Source organism: Leptosomus discolor, chromosome 26 (genome assembly GCF_034619465.1).
Source record: "Leptosomus discolor isolate bLepDis1 chromosome 26, bLepDis1.hap2, whole genome shotgun sequence".
Taxonomy (NCBI): Eukaryota; Metazoa; Chordata; class Aves; order Leptosomiformes; family Leptosomidae; genus Leptosomus; species Leptosomus discolor.
The window spans coordinates 707482-733490 of NC_141416.1; the positions used below are offsets into that span (position 1 = coordinate 707482).

Sequence of the window (26009 nt, forward strand, 5' to 3'; positions counted from 1 at the left end):
ATGTCTTGCTACGACCTGTGCTCCACCTCTGCCTGCGGCGTCTACCGCCCCCAGCCCCTCGCTGACAGCTGCAACGAGCCGTGCGTCCGGCAGTGCCCTGACTCCACGACTGTGATCCAGCCACCCCCCGTTGTCGTCACCTTCCCTGGCCCCATCCTCAGCTCCTTCCCCCAGGATTCGGTGGTGGGATCCTCTGGAGCCCCCGTCCTTGGGGGCTATGGGGGCTACGGCTCCCTGGGCTATGGGGGTCTGTATGGCTATGGGGGTCTGTATGGCTATGGGGGCTCCCTGGGTTACAGGGGCCTGTATGGCTATGGTAGACCTTATGGGTTTGGTTATTGCAGCCCTTACTCCTACTGGTACAACAGGTACAGCCGTGGCAGCTGCGGGCCCTGGTAAATCCTATAGAAATTTCCCCTGAGTAAGGAATAACCGGCAACTGAGAGATACAATCTTGATCCACAGCAGCGATCCCAAAGGAGATGTTGTGAAGTCCTGGTCACTGCCACCCCACTGCAGTGGAGCTGGGAGCACACAGCACGTCCTTAATTTCTTCACTGTCTACTCATTATCTTTTGAGCTTTTTTTCCATCTATGTGTATAATGGGAGGGATAAAACAAGTAATTTATATTCTTATAAAATGGCACTTCACGGTCCAACGAAAGAAGAACAATTGTGGAAGGAATTGCCTGTACTCTGATGCATATTCTTGATATTCTACACTGCTTTTCTGTGAAGGATTTTTCTCATTAAAGTGATTCTACACTGCATCAAACAAATCAACTTTTAGTTGTAGTTTCTTCTGCTATGGATGTACAACTCTCCTCTCTGTAAATGGGGAAAACACATCCTTACACAGGATGAGGCTCAGACCTCAAAAACGCAGCTGAAATGGCCCAGGTATCAATGAAGGCAGTCACACTTCATTGCCCTCAGTGCACACGTTTGGGAGCAGAAATCCTCCCTCACCAGCTGGCCTGGGTTACAATAACAACACCATGTTTAGAAAGAAAGACACTAAACCTCCATTCCATAATGAGCCACTTTAATGTCTTCGCTGATCGTAGCAGGAGCAGAGCTGGCAGCTCAGCTGAGGCTGGATTCAAAGCAGATTATGAGGAAAAGGGTGGCAGATGAGGCCCTCAGGTGGGAGGGATGCTCCTGAGTCCAGAAAGGATTTAGGGAGATGGAGAGAGTGGTGAAGGATATTAGCACAGAGCTGCTGAGAGGGAAAGGATTGAAGGAGCTGCAACAAGGAAAAGAGCTCTTCAGAGGTGGGTAGACTATCTAGTGGACCTTGTAGATGAGGAATATCACAGGAGAGGCTGAAAGTTAGAACTGCTGAAAATGGGGGTTTCCATTGTGAAGACTTCCCATGTAGGAGGAACTGGGAAGTGCAACAGCAGTTTTGAGGATATGTATACAAGGTTATGACTTTTTCAACCTTTTAAGCTTTCCAGGTGCAATAACTTGGTTCTGTTTCAGCTGTTCTTGCTGGTGTGGATGAATTACCCCTTGGGGTATTTGTATGGAGTAGCTCTTTTTCTGCTAAAAAAATACCCAACACCTTAGGTTTCATGATTATACAGAAAGATCATCACCCACACTTCAGATTTAAAAGTTCCGTTATATGACCCAGAAAACTTTATTTAAGGATTTGACAGAAAATTTAATTCAATTTTCTGTAGAGACTAAGAACAGAGTTTAAGTATTTACATGAAAACCTGAAGTTCAAATAGATGAATCAGAGACCTACCTGGAAGAAAATCTTACTGAAGTCTAATGTTTTTAATAAAGAGCTTAAAATTCATAGTCTACTGCTTCATTTCTCTGCCACTACTAATCTGTAACCAGTGGATGTACAACTAAGAAGCCAAATTCTTAAAAAATGTCAAGAATCATTATCTGAAAAATGGGGAGGGCAGGATAGTAGTTCCTTCTGTGCTGAGGTCTTCTACACTTTTGTACATTTGAAATCCCTGGGGGTTTTGGGAGGCATCTACATAGTTTAGACTGTTACTGACAGCTGCACAAGTTAGACTTCTCCTAAGAGAAATAACAAGGGTAAAAACATGAGAAAAAACCACCAGAACATGACAACTTTGATGCAATAAGCTTTTAATGAGAGCAAGAAAAGGAATACATCTTCAGTCTCAAAGAAGTGCCAAACTATTCTCCAGTCAGAGATACATTCAGATACGATTTTTCTTTTTTTTTTCTTCATGAGTCTTAGCTGCTGATTTGAACAGAGAGGAACCATTTTGAGCAACTTTTTTACATGTTTACCCCAGGCAAAATAGAAATGTGATGGAAGAAGCATCAAGATAGAAACTGGAAGCTGCAGTTAAGAGGACAAATCCAAGAAGGCCTGAAGGGGTACAGCTCTGTAGTCTTGGAACAGAGCAGTGGAGGTTCAGAGGTCTTCAGCTGTGAAACCATTGCATCTCATTTGTTGGTTATACCTCACTTGGGATATTTCTGTAGCATTTAGCAGGGCCCACAGCTGCCACGGCTGTACCTGTTGTACCGGTACGAGTAAGGGCTGCAAGAGCCAGAACCGTAAGATCTACCATAGCCATACAGACCCCCGTAGCCCAGGGAGGAACCCCCATGGCCATACAGACCCCCATAGCCCAGGGAGGAACCCCCATAGCCGTACAGACCCCCATAGCCCAGGGAGCCATAGCCATACAGACCCCCGTAGCCCAGGGAGGAGCCCCCATAGCCATACAGACCCCCATAGCCAAGGGAGCCCCCATAGCCCCCAAGGACAGGTGCTCCAGAGGATCCCACAACTGAATCCTGGGGGAAGGAGCTGAGGATGGGGCCAGGGAAGGTGACGATGACCGGGGGCGGCTGGATCACAGCTGTGGAGTCAGGGCACTGACGGACACACGGTTCATTCCCACTGTCAGCAAGGGGCTGAGGGCGGTTGATGCCACCAAGAGCAGTGGAGCACAGGTCGTAGCAAGACATCTCGCAGGGATGGAAGTCAGTCTGTAAAACATGGTCATTTATGTTAACATTAAAGAAATATCAAACATTAGGTTATGATGAAGCAGTCCAACAAGGTATCAGTAATAAATTAGGGAAGTAAACATATTTTCTATTACTATTCTTCCTAGCACTGTAAACTGGAGGCTCGTTTTGCCTTTAATATGACAAAGTAATGTACTTTTCAATTGTATCTTTGGTATTTCCAGATGAACTAATTTTGATAGTATTAAATTACTATCAGTTGATGGTTTCTACTTAATAAGTTTGATCTTTCTTGTTATAAACTCAGCAGAACTCTATTAAATGCAGCCATATACAGCCATGTATATCAACTATTCTTTATCTCCTAAAACAGTAAAGGAATTATTTGAAGCGCTAAAATAGTACAAGTTTGGGACTCAGAACTGCTTGATATACTCCTCTTCTGGAGCCTGTCTTTACAGGGCCTGGTAAGGAATGAGAAACTAAACGTTTTTTCCAGCAGCAAATAATCCACAGATCACTGGCAGCCTAGCAGTAACTGAAGAGGACTTGGTCCTAACTTAAAATATGAGGAATTCTTGACAGAAAGTTTAGTGAAGTTTGAAAGAAATCTGACTTACCTGGTTCACAAAGGCAAGTGGGTGAGAGAAGTGGATAGAAAGACTTAATGCAGGGAGCTTTTATATAGTTCCATCAATTGCCTGGAGGACATTAGGCATCCTACGTGTGAGTTCATAATTAGGCACCAACCCCAAATTGTAGGACACGTTGTTCCTCAAAGTGCTGAAAGTGTTTTTGCTCGTGGCTTATGCGTTGCAGGCGCTTCAAACCCCCACACAGCATGACATGCATGCTCCACCACAGCCCTCTCCATTATCTCCAGGCTTTATGTGTGGAATCATTTTTTGTTTTCTTTAGTATTAGGAAGTAAGCTGGCTTGATTTATTTGAGTCCTGCATAATTAGGATGGCAGGAGGACAGAAATTTTTTTGTCTAGCTACAGGTTTTCTAGTGTAGCCAACAGTATACCTGAAGACAAAATGAAATCTCTTTTAGGATATCAAATGAAAGCTGGAGACACATAACAAGGGTAAAAACATTATTTCTGCAGGCTTAGCTCTTCTATCTCCAGCTACTCAACACAAGGCAAAGACAAAAATCAGGAACATCTTTTAATGGCTTTTGGACAGTTCTCTACTAGTTGTTTTCAGTCCTGGGATCAGAGAAATATTTCAGCTGGTAGTCACAAGTCTATTGAAATGGATTATTCTGAGTTGCTTCATTGGGTTTTTCTTTCCTTTACATTTTATCATGCTTTTTCCTCTTATTATCATGCCTTAGAGAGATGCACCTAGGAACACAGGGCTAAGGAAAGTAGGTAAATCGGGCTGTAAGACATGACTTCTGAAAGGGATTCTAGCCTTGACACAATGAATACAGACCCCATCCATTGTCCCCTGGGTTTGGGTTTTTTTCTGGTTTGGTTGGTTTCGGGGTTTTTTTGGCTGATAGTTCAGTTAACAAGCAAATTTCTGCTTCTGGACCAATGTGTACTTCAATAAAAAAGAAGGTAGTTTCTATTTTTCAAGTCAAAGAAAGGAACGTCCGAAAAGTGTTACAAACCATGAACTGGTTATGGGAAAGAACTAAGTGACTTTTTAATATGATAATCTCTCATAATAGAGGGGTGTATGCATCCAGGTATACTTTTTATACAATTATGACACACTATGTATAAGCTAGTAGTGGGTGTTCATGAAATATTTGAAAATCCCTTGGAATGTTCTTGTAAAACTTTGAGATGCTTTTTTTCCAGTATTACAGCTCAGGAAATCTCCATGTGTATATCCAGATTTGGAAAAGCTCATAACTTAGAAACAATACATTGTCTGAAGATAATCATGTTGATGATTATGATAACCATGATAATGATATAGTATTACAATAATGGCATAAACAAAGAAAGAAACGTCAGCAAAAGCCAGCAATTGCCTTTCCCAGTGGATTCCCACTTCATAATTGCTCTCAACTGAAAGATGTCATCAATGATGGGGTTAGCTGCAAGATCAGCTGTAGACCAAGGTCAAGGACTCCTGAAGAGCAAGCTAGAAATTAAAGGAAACTTCAGGAGCATGTACCCTCTCAAACTTGTGGATCAAACTGAACTGAAAGTTTTGAGTATCCCTGACTGCCTGCGATTTCAGATATTCACTGGGAATCTGTCCACTTTTTGATGTCACTTCGGTGACACTTTAGACACTTTGATGCCTAAATGGTTGCTATTATCTATTGGGTATGCAAGTGAAATTAGAGCTGCAGAAATCCTTTAACAGTTGTGAAGGGTCTTTGATTTAAGCAGGAGGTCTCGGCGCTTTCGAACAGCCAAAAGGAGCCTGTTCAATGTACCTGCAGGCATGCCAGAAGAAGGGCAGAGATAAAAAATAGATGAGCAAATGAGACACCAGTAAGAATCACATGTTCTGGGATGAATCCACTGAGTTGATAATCCTATTAGACTGTGGCTTAGTCTATTACTCTGAAATCTCACTTCACAGCTCTCTTCTTCCTTTCAAAAAAGGAAGGCTTTTTTTCTAATACAGTTAAATTTGGGGGTTCTTCTATATACCTTCTACAAAAACACACAGCTATCTCAGTAAATCACAAATGTAGATATTAATTTAATCTACACTTTATTTTGAGCTTTTCGTCCTAGGCATTAAAAATATAAATATCTCTCCTTTCAGAACTAAATTCAACTTTAAGCTGTAGTTTGAGGGTCAGATGAAACGTAAGGGTGTTTTTGCCTTCTGCCACAGTGTGTTTGGGAATGCTCACAACATAATTTCATTCAGAGAGTATTGAGAACCCTCTATAGGTTCCAATATGGATTATATCACATCTCAGAAATAAACCTAAGCACACAAAAGATACTGCCTACCTTCCTGAGGATTTAAGGATAGACTGTATTTTACCTTCAAGAAGAGAGAAAACTTACTTAAGGGACTTTAAAAGAAACACCTCACAGCAGGTCATTTCTGATAAACGTCTGAGCATCATTGTCATATAAGACAGCAAAAGAAGAATATTTGTGTATAAGTAGCTTACTACATGGTGCAACTCCAAAGAGAATAGAAAACTGATATTAATTTCATGAATCATGTTTTAGGATGAAAGATGCATTAATTTCACCCATCATTCTTTTAGATGAAAGAACCTTGTGTGATGTAATGCATGTGTTATGTTACATGATAATTGAAATCAAGTAATAAACAAAAACAGAAAGCGAAACAATTTCATCACTTTGCAGAGCTATCAATACAAGAAAAAATGTGCCGTGTCAACTAATTAAATCCACTTTCGTGAAACCAGCCTCTCATCCCTCAGGCAGTCTGAACTGTATAAAAGCTCTCTCCACTCAGGGTTCTTCCAACCTCTTCTCTTCACTTGTTCTTCTCAGCGAACTGGGTAAGTCTGCATCTGCTCTTACAACTATTGGAATAGCTCTTTGCTATACAGTTTAATCTAGGATGGTGTCTTCCATTAAGAACTAGCGGGTAAAAATTTAGGTGAAAAGATAAAGCTTACAAAATTGATTAAAAGTGTTATGGGCAGCTGTTCTCTGCATTCAGGTTTGGCATTTAATTTCAAAGCAAACTGAAAGTTTCTTGATATGGCATAAAATTAAGTTTGTTATTAGGTCACCTGCAAAAGCTGAAGATGTGACTAGTTCAATTTATACGGGTAACTGGAAATTGTTTGAAAAATTTTAAATATTCCTGGTTCACAGGGAACTGCTGAGCTTAGAAGCAGACATTCCATTATCTGCAGTTTATTCTATTACAGATCACTCAAAGTGGTTTTATATTAATTCAAGATAAATGGGCATGAATACTACTAGAGATCAGGCACTGGCTTAGATAGAGTAGGACACAGAGAGGAACTGAGAGCTGTTGAAAATGCTCTATAAGAAAATTATTTAATTAAGAGGAAGAGGGGCGATGGAGGGAATTTAAGGAGCTGACAGGTGAAGTGCTGGATTTTTCACGTTAGTGGGGATGAGTTGCTTGAGGTGAGATTTTTTTCCAAGAGTTTGGAGCCTAGAATCAAAACACTGTTAAGCTAGTTGTAAATATTTCAGTGTCTTGATTTAATGTTTGAAAATTGGGGACAAGCAATTCCCTTGTACTGGTCTCCTCAAACAAGTTACTGAGCGAATCTGAATAGACAATGGCTTATAATCCCTGTTCTCACAAGGCTCAGCACAAAGGAGATCAGTGAGAATGAAGAGCTAGAGTCATAAAATCATGCATAACAACACACTCCATTCTTGGAGTCCCAGTCCCTTCCTGATTCACTGACTCACCAAAACATCTGAGCAAATAATTTTGCTGTTCTGCTTCAATTCTAATTTCCAATAGACATGGGTAAACTGATATACTTCAAAGTACAAAACACTCTGAGGAAAGGCAGCAAACTCTATAGCACTTTTACGTATGTAAATCATATTCTGTACTTGGTAAATTCAACTTTTGTAGGTTGACCTCCATCCCTGCGAGATGTCTTACTATGACCTGTGCTCCTCTGCTCTTGGTGGCATCAACCGCCCTCAGCCCCTTGCTGACAGTGGGAATGAACCGTGTGTCCGTCAGTGCCCTGACTCCACAGCTGTGATCCAGCCGCCCCCGGTCATCGTCACCTTCCCTGGCCCCATCCTCAGCTCCTTCCCCCAGGATTCAGTTGTGGGATCCTCTGGAGCACCTGTCCTTGGGGGCTATGGGGGCTCCCTTGGCTATGGGGGTCTGTATGGCTACGGGGGCTCCTCCCTGGGCTACGGGGGTCTGTATGGCTATGGCTCCCTGGGCTATGGGGGTCTGTACGGCTATGGGGGTTCCTCCCTGGGTTGTGGGGGTCTGTACGGCTACGGGAGCTCCCTGGGTTACAGGGGCCTATATGGCTATGGTAGATCCTATGGTTCTGGCTCTTGCAGCCCTTACTCGTATCGGTACAACAGGTACAGCCGTGGCATCTGTGGACCCTGCTAAATCCTACAGAAATATCCCTTGGCTAAAGAATGATTAGAAAATGCACGATACAATCTTCATCCTCAAAAGAGCTTCTGAGTAAGGGGCAGAGCATCAAAGATTTCCACTTAAGACCGTGGAGTCAGAATAGCTCCATAATTTACACTTCTGATTTCCTTCTTCATTTGTTTCATCTCCTCTTCCTTGCTCCTGCCCGTGCCCGCATGCACGGCTCCCCCATCGTCCCGCCGGGCACTGCTTGGCTCCACAACCGCCACTGCCTGCCAGAAGCCTGAAGGAACACCTCTCTCGAGGCCCGCAGGGACAGCCTGCCTGCCTCGGCCTTCGGGGTCTTTCTCCACTGGCCGCTTCCCTGCCCTTGCAATAAAACAAGCCTGCATCCAACACCTGCCTCTCCGCTTTTCCTTTCAAGGCCCAGCCTGGGCTGCAGGGCTCCCTGGCCCTGCGCGTGGCCCCTGCCAGCCGCACCAGGGCAGGCTCTCAGCCCCAGCAGAGCCAAGCTGAGCTGCCTTTGGGGAGGCCCTACAGCCCTGCCAGCTCTGGCCGCACATGGTCCTGTTGCTCAGAAACCTATCTGTCCAGTCTTTCTGAGCTGAAATTATCATCTCCCCTACACTGATTATTCTAGTTATCAGAATTCCAGAGGTTAATCCAATTTATTTTCACTAGTTAATTTAGTGATAGAATTACTTTTAATTTTACGTCTTCCCAGATGATATACCAGAAATCATCAAGCTGTGTTCAAAGACAAAGCAAAAAACCGTGGCCCGAAGTTCTATCAAAGCGTATTCTGAAAATGAACAATAGGAGGAAGGTAAACAATGGGAAACAATTTTTAAGATAGGTATCTGATGAGCAAAGATCAAGGACTACCTCTTCTTTTTTCTTAATCACTGCTGTGATAACAGTTGCCTCGGGGAAGTTTTGGCTGAGTCTATAAGTCAGCTGAGTGAAGTAAAAAGAACATGAATGAATGTATTAGAGAGGATTTACCTATTACTTCACCAAGACTTTTTCAAAGAAAAACTCCATGCATAAAGGTACATTTTCTTGATCTCAACCCTCTGTCAGTGTCACAGCCTACAGGAAATCTGATTTTAACAGGTAATTTCAATGTTGTCATTGTCTCCCTTCACTCCCCCTCCCCAAATGTAACTGGCTAGGTCAGATAGCTGTGTGCTATAAGTAGTAACAAGTTGAAATGAAAATTAGTCTATGGTACTCACGAGTCTCGCTTTTAAGAAAATAGTATTTTATTTTTACTGATTAACAAATACTTATTGAGAACATTTTGACCAAAGAAAAGCCCTTAACTGAAAGCTTCTTTCTCTGCATGCTTCATCCCTGTCCCAACCCTGCCTTCCCTCATGGTCCTGGGATTTTGGGGAAAGGTCTGGGAAGGGACTGGAACTTGCAGGGCCCAGCTGAGAGCCCAGTTTCTGCCCCCCTCCGTGAGTGCCTGGGGTGTGTGAAAAGCCCAGGCTGCTGAGGTGGAGAAGAAAGGCTCCTGACTTTTGGGCATAAGGAAATGGCTCTCTGTCCCTGCTGCTGCTCTTCACCCTCACACGGTTTGAGACAAGAATACTGTTGCCATGAATTCCCAAGAGCTCAGCAACCAGCCTCCTGGCTTGTTCTGCACCAGCCCTGCATCTCCTTGGCTCAGGTACCTCTCTTGGGCTGAGCAAAGCCCTCACTCCTCCCAGCTAGTTCAGCCCAGGACAACTTTACAAAACGCAGATGCCTGGTTTCTGCTCTATTTCTCTTCTGCTCAACACCAGGATCCTTGCACTCACCCACAGCCTCTAAGAGGTACTTCAGTGTAAACCATACATGATCACAGCTGAACCCTTAAGCTCTGACTGCCAACTTTTCCACTGATTCTCTTAGGCAGGTGCCAGCCAGCACCCAATTAGATGTGTATTGTGTCAGACAGCAAGTGCCTAGCCCAAGATAACAAGATTAGTGAGAGGTATTAGCATGCAGCTAACATGATTACGTAGCTTCTATTTGGGCTGGATGCCTGTTCAGGGTGAGCTCATGTCTGATTGCAGAATAGTACACAGAGATACCTTTCCATCAGTGTCTAATGTTATACGGGAGTTACAGGAATGGAAGGAGTTTACTACACCGGTTAGTCAAGGATCAGTCTCAGAAAACCTCTAATTATTTGTTTGCATTAATGGCATTAGCACATAATTTGGGAGCACTCTGGTTTATGTGCTGATAAGGTAAAGTTGAGTGGCATTAAACAGGAGGGAATCAGACTTTAAAACCGGAAAAACGAGATGGCTTAACTGATGGGAGCAACAGTAACGGTGTGATCTTCAGTAACACAGTGCAAAGCTATGCACCTGCTGACCAGGGAGAAAAGATCTAGCGTTACACAGGCTACAATCAGAAAGAAGTGACAGAAGAGGAAAAATGCTCTAGGTAGCCCCAAATAGGTGATGGTAAAACATAGGGATGTTACATGCTCTTAAGTGAATCCATTGTAAATACAGAATATCAGACAGCAGTGATAATGTAAGCAGAACCTGTAAAAACATGGGAAATGGCACAGCAAATTTCCCTTTTACTGTGGGCATGTCGCTGCTGCTCCAAAACACAGGCTGAACCAAAGAAATCTCAATGCCACTAATCTTAAATTCATTAATCTCACACGTAACATAGTAAGTGGGGAAAATAATGTTGTGGGATGGGTCACCTTGAGCAAAAGTAAGAAAAAGATGATCTGTCTTTGCTTTTGACCCCAAGGCAGTTAAAAACACCCTGACTGTCATACAGTAGCTGTTTTGTAGAAGTACAAAGTTTTGGACAGTGAAAAGACAGCATCACGCCTTCTTCTGGAAGACAATGAATTGCAGGTAAGGAACTACCCTCTAATATATTAATATTATGACCCAAATATGTATCGGTACAAATATTTACATGTAAGTATGCATATATATCTTGAAGAGCCATCTTTAATATAACCACCTGCTCCCAATTATTTGCTACACTGCTGTAATTGAATCATACCTCTGTCTAATTAGGGAAAAGTAGATTTTCTGTAGGATGAGCACCACTTGTGAAGAGATGAAGAAGGAGAAGCCAGGAACGACATCTTCATTCCTAAGTATGGCAATACGCATGATATAAATTGGGGAAAGATGGAGAAACCAGCATAAAATCTCCAACGGCTGCTGGGAACAGTATTTAAGACAAAAAGAGAGGAGAAAATCAACTTGCATGCAGAAAATCTTTATTGTGTCCAGAGGGGCAGGAGAGACTGTCAGCGAGACGGTGGGCAAGAGCCAGAGAGGCCGGTTACCCCGTGCTGGGGGAGCCAGAGGGATCTTCTCCAGAGCATGGCTTCTTGCTCCGCCTGCCCCCTTGGTGCGTCATTGCAGACGCCGAGGACTGGGCCCATCAGCCCCGCAGGGCCTTTCGGGTCCATCTCCTGCCCCGTGCGACAGCTGGGAAGAGAGAGGAGAGCGGAGGGGAGGGCAGGAGAGGGCAGGAGAAGAGGGCAGGGAAGGGCCAAGGGTGTGCGGCACGGCCAGCTGCCCAGGCGTTGTGTGGGGCTGGGGCTGCTGAGCACTCCTGAGTGCCCCGTGCCCGCCAACTCAGCCCTGCCTGGGCGGTGGTAGCGTTGTCGGGGGCGTCTGGGCTGGGGGCAGCGCGTGGGGCTGGGCTGGGTCTAGCAGGGCCCACAGGTGTCCCACAGCTTCTTGCTGTAGCGGGGCAAGGCGCAAGGGCTGCAGGCGGGAGAAGCGTAGGGTCTGCCAAAGGTGCAGAGGCCCCCCGAGCCCAGCGTGGCCCCGGCGCCGTAGAGGCCCCCCAGCCCCAGGGAGCCCCCAAAGGCGGGGGCTCCGGAGGAGCCCACCACGGCTTGCTGGGGGAAGGAGCTGAGGATGGGTCCGGGGAAGGTGACGACGACGGGGGGCGGCTGGATGAAGGCCGTCGAGTCGGGGCACTGGCGGGCGCACAGCTCGTTGCAGCTCTCCGCGATGGGCTGGGGGACGGCCACGCCGGTTTTGGGTGGGCACAGGTCGTAGCAGGACATCTTGGCGAGAGAGAGCTGAGCCTGAAACACAGGGCCCCGAGGAGAAGGCGTCAGGAGCGAGGAGGACACTCCACGGCCGAGCAGTGCCCTGCTCCCAGGGCAGCCCTGGAGCTGGAGAGGCCAGAGCCACCGCCTTGCCCGCACTGCCTGCCGCTTGCCCTTTGCCCAGCCAGCCCCGCTGAGTGCCCTGCTCTGCCCCAGCCCTCGCCTTGCCCTCCCTCCGCACTCTGAGGCCACGCAAGCCCTCGGGGAGAGCCTGCGAAGGGCCCAGCTTCGCGTGTGCCGGCCACCGGGCTCCTTCCTCCTCCCGCCACGGCTCAGCCCGCCCTGGCCCTCCAAGCCTGCTGCCAGCCCTCCCGCTGCTCTCAGAGCTCTCCTGGCCAGGGAGGCCCCACGCCGGCCCCTGCCACAGCAGGCACAGACCCGCAGGCACCCACCTACCCTTTTCCTGAGCAGAGCGAGGCAGGAGAGGCGGATGGCAGCTCTCGCCGAGGGCAGCGCTTTTATGCCGGGCCGGCGAGAGCGGGGAGGAGCTGGCCGCGCTGGGGACACGTGGCTCGTGGCGGCCGAGCCCCTGCATCCTGCCTGCGCGGCACGGGGCTGTTTTGCTGATGCCGTTTCCTCAGCAGCCCCAACCCGCTCTATCAGCCCCTGCAATTACCCCGCTCGGACACTTGCCAGCTGCCACCTAATGGGCCAAATGAGCCCCGCCGTCTTTTCATTATCTCGGTGTGTAAGAGGGCACGCAGCAGCGTGACAAAGGCTGACGGCAAGCGCCCTGCGGGCCATAGCTCCTCCCCCAGGGCTTGCTCCCGGGGCAGCCTCGCGCCTTTTTGCAAGGTCACGGGGAAGACCAGCGTCCCATCGCTGGGAAGGAAGGCGGCCTTGCAAAGGGCTCCGGCGCGCCAGCGCCCGCATGACGTACGCCGTGCGGCTATTATCTACAGAGGCGCGAGGTTACGACAGGAGCAATCCAAGGCACTCCTCTCGGGCACTGCCTGCTCAGCACGATGCATCACTCGCCAGCCCAACGGAGCCGGCCTCCGTCGGCAGGCAGCCATTGCCCATCGACCTCTGTAAACCTGGAGGAAGAAAGGCCCCTCGAGCTCTTCCCTGAGGTGCACGGTGCAAGGAGCACAGACCCCCCCGGGCCCGCGCGGCACTGCCCCAGGGCCGCCGGCCCAACGCAAGTTTCCTGCGAGCCCCATGGCTGGGGGAAGGTGCTGGGCAGGGGCTGCATCCCCTCGGGGTGCTGGGGAGCGGGGAGCCCCGTCTGAATGCAGAGCCGCGGCAGCCCCCAGCTCCCCAGTGGGCTGGCCCTGCTGGTGCTTGGCGCCGTCTCTCCTCCCAGCAGAGCCTGGCTGCCAGCACGGGCCAGGCATGTCTTCAGAGGGCCGAGCAGAAGGCAGGCGGCGAGGAGCTGCAGAAGCACGGCCCTCGCCTGCCCTGCGCAGCCCCCAGCAGGGAGATGCCCGCTGTCATTTAGCCCAGGAAGCAGAGAGGGGAGGAAAGGCTCAGGAGCGAGCGGCATGTGCTGGTCTGGCGAGGGGCTGCTGACTCAGGGCGGGGCAGGGGCCGGACAGCCCTCTCGTCACTGGCAGGAGGGAGCGCCGCCTCTGCAGATTGGCCCAGGTGGTGCTGAGCAATGGCGGGGCCGCTATAAAAGCCCTGCCTCTGCCAGGCTCTCCCCACAGCTCTGCTGGCCACCTTCTCCTCGGGGAACAGGGTAAGTCCGCGAGCGCTTCTCCTCCTGGCCCCCTGCTCCAGCCCCTCTGCCTCACGCACTCCCCTCTGCTGCTCTCTTGCTATCTCTGTCCTCCTGCAGAGCACCGTCCGATCCCTCGCCAAGATGTCCTGCTACGACCTGTGCCCACCCAAAACCGGCGTGGCCGTCCCCCAGCCCATCGCGGAGAGCTGCAACGAGCTGTGCGCCCGCCAGTGCCCCGACTCGACGGCCTTCATCCAGCCGCCCCCCGTCGTCGTCACCTTCCCCGGACCCATCCTCAGCTCCTTCCCCCAGCAAGCCGTGGTGGGCTCCTCCGGAGCCCCCGCCTTTGGGGGCTCCCTGGGGCTGGGGGGCCTCTACGGCGCCGGGGCCACGCTGGGCTCGGGGGGCCTCTGCACCTTTGGCAGACCCTACGCTTCTCCCGCCTGCAGCCCTTGCGCCTTGCCCCGCTACAGCAAGAAGCTGTGGGACACCTGTGGGCCCTGCTAGACCCAGCCCAGCCCCACGCGCTGCCCCCAGCCCAGACGCCCCCGACAACGCTACCACCGCCCAGGCAGGGCTGAGTTGGCGGGCACGGGGCACTCAGGAGTGCTCAGCAGCCCCAGCCCCACACAACGCCTGGGCAGCTGGCCGTGCCGCGCACCCTTGGCCCTTCCCTGCCCTCTTCTCCTGCCCTCTCCTGCCCTCCCCTCCGCTCTCCTCTCTCTTCCCAGCTGTCGCACGGGGCAGGAGATGGACCCGAAAGGCCCTGCGGGGCTGATGGGCCCAGTCCTCGGCGTCTGCAATGACGCACCAAGGGGGCAGGCGGAGCAAGAAGCCATGCTCTGGAGAAGATCCCTCTGGCTCCCCCAGCACGGGGCAACCGGCCTCTCTGGCTCTTGCCCACCGTCTCGCTGACAGTCTCTCCTGCCCCTCTGGGCACAATAAAGCTTTCCTGCATGCAAGTCGTGCCTCCCTCCCTCCTTCTGGCCAGTTGGGAAGATCCCCAGGCTGGGCGCCCGGCAGCCGTGGGAGGGCAAATGCTGGTGCTGAGGGGCCCAGGCGAGGTGAGGGGGGTGCTGTTTGGAGAGGGAGGGTGCAGGCGGCAGGCAGGCGAGACAGAGCCTTTTGGTGGGGCTTGCAGGAGCCGGGGACGGGCAGAAGGCAGAGAGCAGGACAGGTGCTGGCAGTGCTCCTTTGCCTGGCAGCAACTCCAGCTCCACCACGTCCCGCTGCTCCGCAGAAGCACGGCAGCATCTCTGGGCATCCGCAGAGCGCAGGCTGGACGAGAGACAGCGTTACAGCTTGCGCCTGGGAAATGGCGTTGCCTGTCGGCGAGCAGCTTGTCAGGGAAGGCGCTGAGGATGCTGGGAGGCACCAAGGGGAGCGTGAGGCAGCAACGTGCCTTGGGCAGGGCCGGTGAGCAATGTCCTGGGCCGCGTGCGGAGGAGTGTGGCCGTCAGGTGGAGGCAGGGGATCTTTGCCCTCCACGCAGCACCGCTGAGGCCAGCCCTGCGGTGCTGCTCCTGGGCTCCCCAGCAGAGGAGAGCTGGGGGGCTCCCGGAGAGCAAAGGCCCCAGCAACGGCCACGCAGATGACGGCGAGACAAGGGAGCGTCTCTCCTCTGGGGAGAGGCTGAGAGAGGTGCGACTGTTCCTCCTGACACCAAGGAGCCTCAGGGAGTCTCCTGAACATGCCCACAGGCCTGGAGGGAAGGCATCCAGAAGATGGAGGCGGGCTCTTGTCAGAGGTGTCCAGTGCCAGCACAAGAGGTCACGGGCACCAGCCAAAAGAGCAGAGGCTCCACCTCAACATCCCCAAATGCTTTTGTCACTGTGAGGGTGCCCGAGCACTGGCCCAAGTTACCTCGGGAGGTTGTGGAGTCTCCGTCCTTGGAGACACGCCAAAGCCGTCTGGATGTGGTGCTGGGCAGGCGTCTCTGGGTGACCTTGCCTGAGGCAGCGGCACGGCAGGATGCCCTGCAAAGGCTCCTCGAAAAGAATCGGGCTGTGCTTCCTGCGACTTTGTGCTTCTGTCAGAGAAGCGAGGTGCAGCCGGTGTGTTGGTCTGTGCTGGAGGGGAGAAGAAAATGGGGAAGGGGAAGAAAATGGGGAAGGGGAAGGGGAAGGAAGGAAAGGAGAAGGTGAGGGAGGGTCGGAGGAGAAGAAGAGGAAAGGGAAAAGGTGTAGGGAACAGGAAGGGCATGTCTCTGCTTTGCTTTCTCTCCCAGGGCCTTTAGCAGAGCCGTGGAGGCAGAAAGGGGCCAGGAGCCGTGGCAGCCTTTGGCCCTGGCTGGCTCCAAGGCCCTGGGGCAGCCAGACTCACGTGCAAGGAGGCTGGAGGTCAGCAAACACCCCCATGCCGCGTGTCCTGCAGGCAGGGGAGCAGCCTGCGTTCTGGCAGGGCCCTTGGAGCTCAGCTGTAGGAGTGCGTGTGGCCAGAGCGGGCAGGGCTGTAGGGCCTCCCCAAAGGCAGCTCAGCTTGGCTCTGCTGGGGCTGAGAGCCTGCCCTGGTGCGGCTGGCAGGGGCCACGCGCAGGGCCAGGGAGCCCTGCAGCCCAGGCTGGGCCTTGAAAGGAAAAACGGAGAGGCAGGTGTTGGATGCAGGCTTGTTTTATTGCAAGGGCAGGGAAGCGGCCAGTGGAGAAAGACCCCGAAGGCCGAGGCAGGCAGGCTGTCCCTGCGGGCCTCGAGAGAGGTGTTCCTTCAGGCTTCTGGCAGGCAGTGGCGGTTGTGGAGCCAAGCAGTGCCCGGCGGGACGATGGGGGAGCCGTGCATGCGGGCATGGGCAGGAGCAAGGAGGAGGGGCGTCATGGAGAGAAGGGAAGGAGAGGAGGCGTGAGGCTGAGGTGGCCCAGGGACTCAGGGGGCCCCGGGGCTGAGTCTAGCAGGGCCCACAGGTGTCCCACAGCTTCTTGCTGTAGCGGGGCAAGGCGCAAGGGCTGCAGGCGGGAGAAGCGTAGGGTCTGCCAAAGGTGCAGAGGCCCCCCGAGCCCAGCGTGGCCCCGGCGCCGTAGAGGCCCCCCAGCCCCAGGGAGCCCCCAAAGGCGGGGGCTCCGGAGGAGCCCACCACGGCTTGCTGGGGGAAGGAGCTGAGGATGGGTCCGGGGAAGGTGACGACGACGGGGGGCGGCTGGATGAAGGCCGTCGAGTCGGGGCACTGGCGGGCGCACAGCTCGTTGCAGCTCTCCGCGATGGGCTGGGGGACGGCCACGCCGGTTTTGGGTGGGCACAGGTCGTAGCAGGACATCTTGGCGAGAGAGAGCTGAGCCTGAAACACAGGGCCCCGAGGAGAAGGCGTCAGGAGCGAGGAGGACACTCCACGGCCGAGCAGTGCCCTGCTCCCAGGGCAGCCCTGGAGCTGGAGAGGCCAGAGCCACCGCCTTGCCCGCACTGCCTGCCGCTTGCCCTTTGCCCAGCCAGCCCCGCTGAGTGCCCTGCTCTGCCCCAGCCCTCGCCTTGCCCTCCCTCCGCACTCTGAGGCCACGCAAGCCCTCGGGGAGAGCCTGCGAAGGGCCCAGCTTCGCGTGTGCCGGCCACCGGGCTCCTTCCTCCTCCCGCCACGGCTCAGCCCGCCCTGGCCCTCCAAGCCTGCTGCCAGCCCTCCCGCTGCTCTCAGAGCTCTCCTGGCCAGGGAGGCCCCACGCCGGCCCCTGCCACAGCAGGCACAGACCCGCAGGCACCCACCTACCCTTTTCCTGAGCAGAGCGAGGCAGGAGAGGCGGATGGCAGCTCTCGCCGAGGGCAGCGCTTTTATGCCGGGCCGGCGAGAGCGGGGAGGAGCTGGCCGCGCTGGGGACACGTGGCTCGTGGCGGCCGAGCCCCTGCCTCCTGCCTGCGCGGCACGGGGCTGTTTTGCTGATGCCGTTTCCTCAGCAGCCCCAACCCGCTCTATCAGCCCCTGCAATTACCCCGCTCGGACACTTGCCAGCTGCCACCTAATGGGCCAAATGAGCCCCGCCGTCTTTTCATTATCTCGGTGTGTAAGAGGGCACGCAGCAGCGTGACAAAGGCTGACGGCAAGCGCCCTGCGGGCCATAGCTCCTCCCCCAGGGCTTGCTCCCGGGGCAGCCTCGCGCCTTTTTGCAAGGTCACGGGGAAGACCAGCGTCCCATCGCTGGGAAGGAAGGCGGCCTTGCAAAGGGCTCCGGCGCGCCAGCGCCCGCATGACGTACGCCGTGCGGCTATTATCTACAGAGGCGCGAGGTTACGACAGGAGCAATCCAAGGCACTCCTCTCGGGCACTGCCTGCTCAGCACGATGCATCACTCGCCAGCCCAACGGAGCCGGCCTCCGTCGGCAGGCAGCCATTGCCCATCGACCTCTGTAAACCTGGAGGAAGAAAGGCCCCTCGAGCTCTTCCCTGAGGTGCACGGTGCAAGGAGCACAGACCCCCCCGGGCCCGCGCGGCACTGCCCCAGGGCCGCCGGCCCAACGCAAGTTTCCTGCGAGCCCCATGGCTGGGGGAAGGTGCTGGGCAGGGGCTGCATCCCCTCGGGGTGCTGGGGAGCGGGGAGCCCCGTCTGAATGCAGAGCCGCGGCAGCCCCCAGCTCCCCAGTGGGCTGGCCCTGCTGGTGCTTGGCGCCGTCTCTCCTCCCAGCAGAGCCTGGCTGCCAGCACGGGCCAGGCATGTCTTCAGAGGGCCGAGCAGAAGGCAGGCGGCGAGGAGCTGCAGAAGCACGGCCCTCGCCTGCCCTGCGCAGCCCCCAGCAGGGAGATGCCCGCTGTCATTTAGCCCAGGAAGCAGAGAGGGGAGGAAAGGCTCAGGAGCGAGCGGCATGTGCTGGTCTGGCGAGGGGCTGCTGACTCAGGGCGGGGCAGGGGCCGGACAGCCCTCTCGTCACTGGCAGGAGGGAGCGCCGCCTCTGCAGATTGGCCCAGGTGGTGCTGAGCAATGGCGGGGCCGCTATAAAAGCCCTGCCTCTGCCAGGCTCTCCCCACAGCTCTGCTGGCCACCTTCTCCTCGGGGAACAGGGTAAGTCCGCGAGCGCTTCTCCTCCTGGCCCCCTGCTCCAGCCCCTCTGCCTCACGCACTCCCCTCTGCTGCTCTCTTGCTATCTCTGTCCTCCTGCAGAGCACCGTCCGATCCCTCGCCAAGATGTCCTGCTACGACCTGTGCCCACCCAAAACCGGCGTGGCCGTCCCCCAGCCCATCGCGGAGAGCTGCAACGAGCTGTGCGCCCGCCAGTGCCCCGACTCGACGGCCTTCATCCAGCCGCCCCCCGTCGTCGTCACCTTCCCCGGACCCATCCTCAGCTCCTTCCCCCAGCAAGCCGTGGTGGGCTCCTCCGGAGCCCCCGCCTTTGGGGGCTCCCTGGGGCTGGGGGGCCTCTACGGCGCCGGGGCCACGCTGGGCTCGGGGGGCCTCTGCACCTTTGGCAGACCCTACGCTTCTCCCGCCTGCAGCCCTTGCGCCTTGCCCCGCTACAGCAAGAAGCTGTGGGACACCTGTGGGCCCTGCTAGACCCAGCCCAGCCCCACGCGCTGCCCCCAGCCCAGACGCCCCCGACAACGCTACCACCGCCCAGGCAGGGCTGAGTTGGCGGGCACGGGGCACTCAGGAGTGCTCAGCAGCCCCAGCCCCACACAACGCCTGGGCAGCTGGCCGTGCCGCGCACCCTTGGCCCTTCCCTGCCCTCTTCTCCTGCCCTCTCCTGCCCTCCCCTCCGCTCTCCTCTCTCTTCCCAGCTGTCGCACGGGGCAGGAGATGGACCCGAAAGGCCCTGCGGGGCTGATGGGCCCAGTCCTCGGCGTCTGCAATGACGCACCAAGGGGGCAGGCGGAGCAAGAAGCCATGCTCTGGAGAAGATCCCTCTGGCTCCCCCAGCACGGGGCAACCGGCCTCTCTGGCTCTTGCCCACCGTCTCGCTGACAGTCTCTCCTGCCCCTCTGGGCACAATAAAGCTTTCCTGCATGCAAGTCGTGCCTCCCTCCCTCCTTCTGGCCAGTTGGGAAGATCCCCAGGCTGGGCGCCCGGCAGCCGTGGGAGGGCAAATGCTGGTGCTGAGGGGCCCAGGCGAGGTGAGGGGGGTGCTGTTTGGAGAGGGAGGGTGCAGGCGGCAGGCAGGCGAGACAGAGCCTTTTGGTGGGGCTTGCAGGAGCCGGGGACGGGCAGAAGGCAGAGAGCAGGACAGGTGCTGGCAGTGCTCCTTTGCCTGGCAGCAACTCCAGCTCCACCACGTCCCGCTGCTCCGCAGAAGCACGGCAGCATCTCTGGGCATCCGCAGAGCGCAGGCTGGACGAGAGACAGCGTTACAGCTTGCGCCTGGGAAATGGCGTTGCCTGTCGGCGAGCAGCTTGTCAGGGAAGGCGCTGAGGATGCTGGGAGGCACCAAGGGGAGCGTGAGGCAGCAACGTGCCTTGGGCAGGGCCGGTGAGCAATGTCCTGGGCCGCGTGCGGAGGAGTGTGGCCGTCAGGTGGAGGCAGGGGATCTTTGCCCTCCACGCAGCACCGCTGAGGCCAGCCCTGCGGTGCTGCTCCTGGGCTCCCCAGCAGAGGAGAGCTGGGGGGCTCCCGGAGAGCAAAGGCCCCAGCAACGGCCACGCAGATGACGGCGAGACAAGGGAGCGTCTCTCCTCTGGGGAGAGGCTGAGAGAGGTGCGACTGTTCCTCCTGACACCAAGGAGCCTCAGGGAGTCTCCTGAACATGCCCACAGGCCTGGAGGGAAGGCATCCAGAAGATGGAGGCGGGCTCTTGTCAGAGGTGTCCAGTGCCAGCACAAGAGGTCACGGGCACCAGCCAAAAGAGCAGAGGCTCCACCTCAACATCCCCAAATGCTTTTGTCACTGTGAGGGTGCCCGAGCACTGGCCCAAGTTACCTCGGGAGGTTGTGGAGTCTCCGTCCTTGGAGACACGCCAAAGCCGTCTGGATGTGGTGCTGGGCAGGCGTCTCTGGGTGACCTTGCCTGAGGCAGCGGCACGGCAGGATGCCCTGCAAAGGCTCCTCGAAAAGAACCGGGCTGTGCTTCCTGCGACTTTGTGCTTCTGTCAGAGAAGCGAGGTGCAGCCGGTGTGTTGGTCTGTGCTGGAGGGGAGAAGAAAATGGGGAAGGGGAAGAAAATGGGGAAGGGGAAGGGGAAGGAAGGAAAGGAGAAGGTGAGGGAGGGTCGGAGGAGAAGAAGAGGAAAGGGAAAAGGTGTAGGGAAGAGGAAGGGCATGTCTCTGCTTTGCTTTCTCTCCCAGGGCCTTTAGCAGAGCCGTGGAGGCAGAAAGGGGCCAGGAGCCGTGGCAGCCTTTGGCCCTGGCTGGCTCCAAGGCCCTGGGGCAGCCAGACTCACGTGCAAGGAGGCTGGAGGTCAGCAAACACCCCCATGCCGCGTGTCCTGCAGGCAGGGGAGCAGCCTGCGTTCTGGCAGGGCCCTTGGAGCTCAGCTGTAGGAGTGCGTGTGGCCAGAGCGGGCAGGGCTGTAGGGCCTCCCCAAAGGCAGCTCAGCTTGGCTCTGCTGGGGCTGAGAGCCTGCCCTGGTGCGGCTGGCAGGGGCCACGCGCAGGGCCAGGGAGCCCTGCAGCCCAGGCTGGGCCTTGAAAGGAAAAACGGAGAGGCAGGTGTTGGATGCAGGCTTGTTTTATTGCAAGGGCAGGGAAGCGGCCAGTGGAGAAAGACCCCGAAGGCCGAGGCAGGCAGGCTGTCCCTGCGGGCCTCGAGAGAGGTGTTCCTTCAGGCTTCTGGCAGGCAGTGGCGGTTGTGGAGCCAAGCAGTGCCCGGCGGGACGATGGGGGAGCCGTGCATGCGGGCATGGGCAGGAGCAAGGAGGAGGGGCGTCATGGAGAGAAGGGAAGGAGAGGAGGCGTGAGGCTGAGGTGGCCCAGGGACTCAGGGGGCCCCGGGGCTGAGTCTAGCAGGGCCCACAGGTGTCCCACAGCTTCTTGCTGTAGCGGGGCAAGGCGCAAGGGCTGCAGGCGGGAGAAGCGTAGGGTCTGCCAAAGGTGCAGAGGCCCCCCGAGCCCAGCGTGGCCCCGGCGCCGTAGAGGCCCCCCAGCCCCAGGGAGCCCCCAAAGGCGGGGGCTCCGGAGGAGCCCACCACGGCTTGCTGGGGGAAGGAGCTGAGGATGGGTCCGGGGAAGGTGACGACGACGGGGGGCGGCTGGATGAAGGCCGTCGAGTCGGGGCACTGGCGGGCGCACAGCTCGTTGCAGCTCTCCGCGATGGGCTGGGGGACGGCCACGCCGGTTTTGGGTGGGCACAGGTCGTAGCAGGACATCTTGGCGAGAGAGAGCTGAGCCTGAAACACAGGGCCCCGAGGAGAAGGCGTCAGGAGCGAGGAGGACACTCCACGGCCGAGCAGTGCCCTGCTCCCAGGGCAGCCCTGGAGCTGGAGAGGCCAGAGCCACCGCCTTGCCCGCACTGCCTGCCGCTTGCCCTTTGCCCAGCCAGCCCCGCTGAGTGCCCTGCTCTGCCCCAGCCCTCGCCTTGCCCTCCCTCCGCACTCTGAGGCCACGCAAGCCCTCGGGGAGAGCCTGCGAAGGGCCCAGCTTCGCGTGTGCCGGCCACCGGGCTCCTTCCTCCTCCCGCCACGGCTCAGCCCGCCCTGGCCCTCCAAGCCTGCTGCCAGCCCTCCCGCTGCTCTCAGAGCTCTCCTGGCCAGGGAGGCCCCACGCCGGCCCCTGCCACAGCAGGCACAGACCCGCAGGCACCCACCTACCCTTTTCCTGAGCAGAGCGAGGCAGGAGAGGCGGATGGCAGCTCTCGCCGAGGGCAGCGCTTTTATGCCGGGCCGGCGAGAGCGGGGAGGAGCTGGCCGCGCTGGGGACACGTGGCTCGTGGCGGCCGAGCCCCTGCCTCCTGCCTGCGCGGCACGGGGCTGTTTTGCTGATGCCGTTTCCTCAGCAGCCCCAACCCGCTCTATCAGCCCCTGCAATTACCCCGCTCGGACACTTGCCAGCTGCCACCTAATGGGCCAAATGAGCCCCGCCGTCTTTTCATTATCTCGGTGTGTAAGAGGGCACGCAGCAGCGTGACAAAGGCTGACGGCAAGCGCCCTGCGGGCCATAGCTCCTCCCCCAGGGCTTGCTCCCGGGGCAGCCTCGCGCCTTTTTGCAAGGTCACGGGGAAGACCAGCGTCCCATCGCTGGGAAGGAAGGCGGCCTTGCAAAGGGCTCCGGCGCGCCAGCGCCCGCATGACGTACGCCGTGCGGCTATTATCTACAGAGGCGCGAGGTTACGACAGGAGCAATCCAAGGCACTCCTCTCGGGCACTGCCTGCTCAGCACGATGCATCACTCGCCAGCCCAACGGAGCCGGCCTCCGTCGGCAGGCAGCCATTGCCCATCGACCTCTGTAAACCTGGAGGAAGAAAGGCCCCTCGAGCTCTTCCCTGAGGTGCACGGTGCAAGGAGCACAGACCCCCCCGGGCCCGCGCGGCACTGCCCCAGGGCCGCCGGCCCAACGCAAGTTTCCTGCGAGCCCCATGGCTGGGGGAAGGTGCTGGGCAGGGGCTGCATCCCCTCGGGGTGCTGGGGAGCGGGGAGCCCCGTCTGAATGCAGAGCCGCGGCAGCCCCCAGCTCCCCAGTGGGCTGGCCCTGCTGGTGCTTGGCGCCGTCTCTCCTCCCAGCAGAGCCTGGCTGCCAGCACGGGCCAGGCATGTCTTCAGAGGGCCGAGCAGAAGGCAGGCGGCGAGGAGCTGCAGAAGCACGGCCCTCGCCTGCCCTGCGCAGCCCCCAGCAGGGAGATGCCCGCTGTCATTTAGCCCAGGAAGCAGAGAGGGGAGGAAAGGCTCAGGAGCGAGCGGCATGTGCTGGTCTGGCGAGGGGCTGCTGACTCAGGGCGGGGCAGGGGCCGGACAGCCCTCTCGTCACTGGCAGGAGGGAGCGCCGCCTCTGCAGATTGGCCCAGGTGGTGCTGAGCAATGGCGGGGCCGCTATAAAAGCCCTGCCTCTGCCAGGCTCTCCCCACAGCTCTGCTGGCCACCTTCTCCTCGGGGAACAGGGTAAGTCCGCGAGCGCTTCTCCTCCTGGCCCCCTGCTCCAGCCCCTCTGCCTCACGCACTCCCCTCTGCTGCTCTCTTGCTATCTCTGTCCTCCTGCAGAGCACCGTCCGATCCCTCGCCAAGATGTCCTGCTACGACCTGTGCCCACCCAAAACCGGCGTGGCCGTCCCCCAGCCCATCGCGGAGAGCTGCAACGAGCTGTGCGCCCGCCAGTGCCCCGACTCGACGGCCTTCATCCAGCCGCCCCCCGTCGTCGTCACCTTCCCCGGACCCATCCTCAGCTCCTTCCCCCAGCAAGCCGTGGTGGGCTCCTCCGGAGCCCCCGCCTTTGGGGGCTCCCTGGGGCTGGGGGGCCTCTACGGCGCCGGGGCCACGCTGGGCTCGGGGGGCCTCTGCACCTTTGGCAGACCCTACGCTTCTCCCGCCTGCAGCCCTTGCGCCTTGCCCCGCTACAGCAAGAAGCTGTGGGACACCTGTGGGCCCTGCTAGACCCAGCCCAGCCCCACGCGCTGCCCCCAGCCCAGACGCCCCCGACAACGCTACCACCGCCCAGGCAGGGCTGAGTTGGCGGGCACGGGGCACTCAGGAGTGCTCAGCAGCCCCAGCCCCACACAACGCCTGGGCAGCTGGCCGTGCCGCGCACCCTTGGCCCTTCCCTGCCCTCTTCTCCTGCCCTCTCCTGCCCTCCCCTCCGCTCTCCTCTCTCTTCCCAGCTGTCGCACGGGGCAGGAGATGGACCCGAAAGGCCCTGCGGGGCTGATGGGCCCAGTCCTCGGCGTCTGCAATGACGCACCAAGGGGGCAGGCGGAGCAAGAAGCCATGCTCTGGAGAAGATCCCTCTGGCTCCCCCAGCACGGGGCAACCGGCCTCTCTGGCTCTTGCCCACCGTCTCGCTGACAGTCTCTCCTGCCCCTCTGGGCACAATAAAGCTTTCCTGCATGCAAGTCGTGCCTCCCTCCCTCCTTCTGGCCAGTTGGGAAGATCCCCAGGCTGGGCGCCCGGCAGCCGTGGGAGGGCAAATGCTGGTGCTGAGGGGCCCAGGCGAGGTGAGGGGGGTGCTGTTTGGAGAGGGAGGGTGCAGGCGGCAGGCAGGCGAGACAGAGCCTTTTGGTGGGGCTTGCAGGAGCCGGGGACGGGCAGAAGGCAGAGAGCAGGACAGGTGCTGGCAGTGCTCCTTTGCCTGGCAGCAACTCCAGCTCCACCACGTCCCGCTGCTCCGCAGAAGCACGGCAGCATCTCTGGGCATCCGCAGAGCGCAGGCTGGACGAGAGACAGCGTTACAGCTTGCGCCTGGGAAATGGCGTTGCCTGTCGGCGAGCAGCTTGTCAGGGAAGGCGCTGAGGATGCTGGGAGGCACCAAGGGGAGCGTGAGGCAGCAACGTGCCTTGGGCAGGGCCGGTGAGCAATGTCCTGGGCCGCGTGCGGAGGAGTGTGGCCGTCAGGTGGAGGCAGGGGATCTTTGCCCTCCACGCAGCACCGCTGAGGCCAGCCCTGCGGTGCTGCTCCTGGGCTCCCCAGCAGAGGAGAGCTGGGGGGCTCCCGGAGAGCAAAGGCCCCAGCAACGGCCACGCAGATGACGGCGAGACAAGGGAGCGTCTCTCCTCTGGGGAGAGGCTGAGAGAGGTGCGACTGTTCCTCCTGACACCAAGGAGCCTCAGGGAGTCTCCTGAACATGCCCACAGGCCTGGAGGGAAGGCATCCAGAAGATGGAGGCGGGCTCTTGTCAGAGGTGTCCAGTGCCAGCACAAGAGGTCACGGGCACCAGCCAAAAGAGCAGAGGCTCCACCTCAACATCCCCAAATGCTTTTGTCACTGTGAGGGTGCCCGAGCACTGGCCCAAGTTACCTCGGGAGGTTGTGGAGTCTCCGTCCTTGGAGACACGCCAAAGCCGTCTGGATGTGGTGCTGGGCAGGCGTCTCTGGGTGACCTTGCCTGAGGCAGCGGCACGGCAGGATGCCCTGCAAAGGCTCCTCGAAAAGAACCGGGCTGTGCTTCCTGCGACTTTGTGCTTCTGTCAGAGAAGCGAGGTGCAGCCGGTGTGTTGGTCTGTGCTGGAGGGGAGAAGAAAATGGGGAAGGGGAAGAAAATGGGGAAGGGGAAGGGGAAGGAAGGAAAGGAGAAGGTGAGGGAGGGTCGGAGGAGAAGAAGAGGAAAGGGAAAAGGTGTAGGGAAGAGGAAGGGCATGTCTCTGCTTTGCTTTCTCTCCCAGGGCCTTTAGCAGAGCCGTGGAGGCAGAAAGGGGCCAGGAGCCGTGGCAGCCTTTGGCCCTGGCTGGCTCCAAGGCCCTGGGGCAGCCAGACTCACGTGC

General features: G+C 56.8%; 8 protein-coding genes across 8 annotated transcripts; 5 read left to right on the top strand and 3 right to left on the bottom strand.

Moving 5' to 3' along the window:
* On the top strand, positions 1-399 carry LOC147413534 (scale keratin-like). Its single transcript, XM_086478222.1, has one exon. It carries the CDS (start codon positions 1-3, stop codon positions 397-399), a length of 399 nt encoding a protein of 132 aa, XP_086334348.1.
* A 2089-nt stretch (positions 400-2488) lies between these two features.
* On the bottom strand, positions 2489-12067 carry LOC104348303 (scale keratin). Its single transcript, XM_086478471.1, has 2 exons — positions 11788-12067; positions 2489-2796 (listed from the first exon to the last, which is right to left on the bottom strand). Exons 1-2 carry the CDS (start codon positions 12065-12067, stop codon positions 2489-2491), a joined length of 588 nt encoding a protein of 195 aa, XP_086334597.1.
* LOC104348304 (scale keratin-like) lies at positions 7537-8022 on the top strand. Its single transcript, XM_009953562.2, has one exon. It carries the CDS (start codon positions 7537-7539, stop codon positions 8020-8022), a length of 486 nt encoding a protein of 161 aa, XP_009951864.2.
* A 1849-nt stretch (positions 12068-13916) lies between the features above and the next one.
* LOC147413535 (feather keratin 3-like) lies at positions 13917-14282 on the top strand. Its single transcript, XM_086478472.1, has one exon. It carries the CDS (start codon positions 13917-13919, stop codon positions 14280-14282), a length of 366 nt encoding a protein of 121 aa, XP_086334598.1.
* Positions 14283-16655: 2373 nt separating this feature from the next.
* LOC147413536 (feather keratin 3-like) lies at positions 16656-17021 on the bottom strand. Its single transcript, XM_086478475.1, has one exon. The coding sequence runs from the start codon at positions 17019-17021 to the stop codon at positions 16656-16658; it is 366 nt and encodes a 121-aa protein (XP_086334601.1).
* A 1849-nt stretch (positions 17022-18870) lies between these two features.
* On the top strand, positions 18871-19236 carry LOC147413537 (feather keratin 3-like). Its single transcript, XM_086478476.1, has one exon. The coding sequence runs from the start codon at positions 18871-18873 to the stop codon at positions 19234-19236; it is 366 nt and encodes a 121-aa protein (XP_086334602.1).
* Positions 19237-21609: 2373 nt separating this feature from the next.
* On the bottom strand, positions 21610-21975 carry LOC147413538 (feather keratin 3-like). The gene has a single exon (XM_086478474.1). It carries the CDS (start codon positions 21973-21975, stop codon positions 21610-21612), a length of 366 nt encoding a protein of 121 aa, XP_086334600.1.
* Positions 21976-23824: 1849 nt separating this feature from the next.
* LOC147413539 (feather keratin 3-like) lies at positions 23825-24190 on the top strand. The gene has a single exon (XM_086478415.1). The coding sequence runs from the start codon at positions 23825-23827 to the stop codon at positions 24188-24190; it is 366 nt and encodes a 121-aa protein (XP_086334541.1).
* The last annotated feature ends 1819 nt before the right edge of the window (positions 24191-26009 follow it).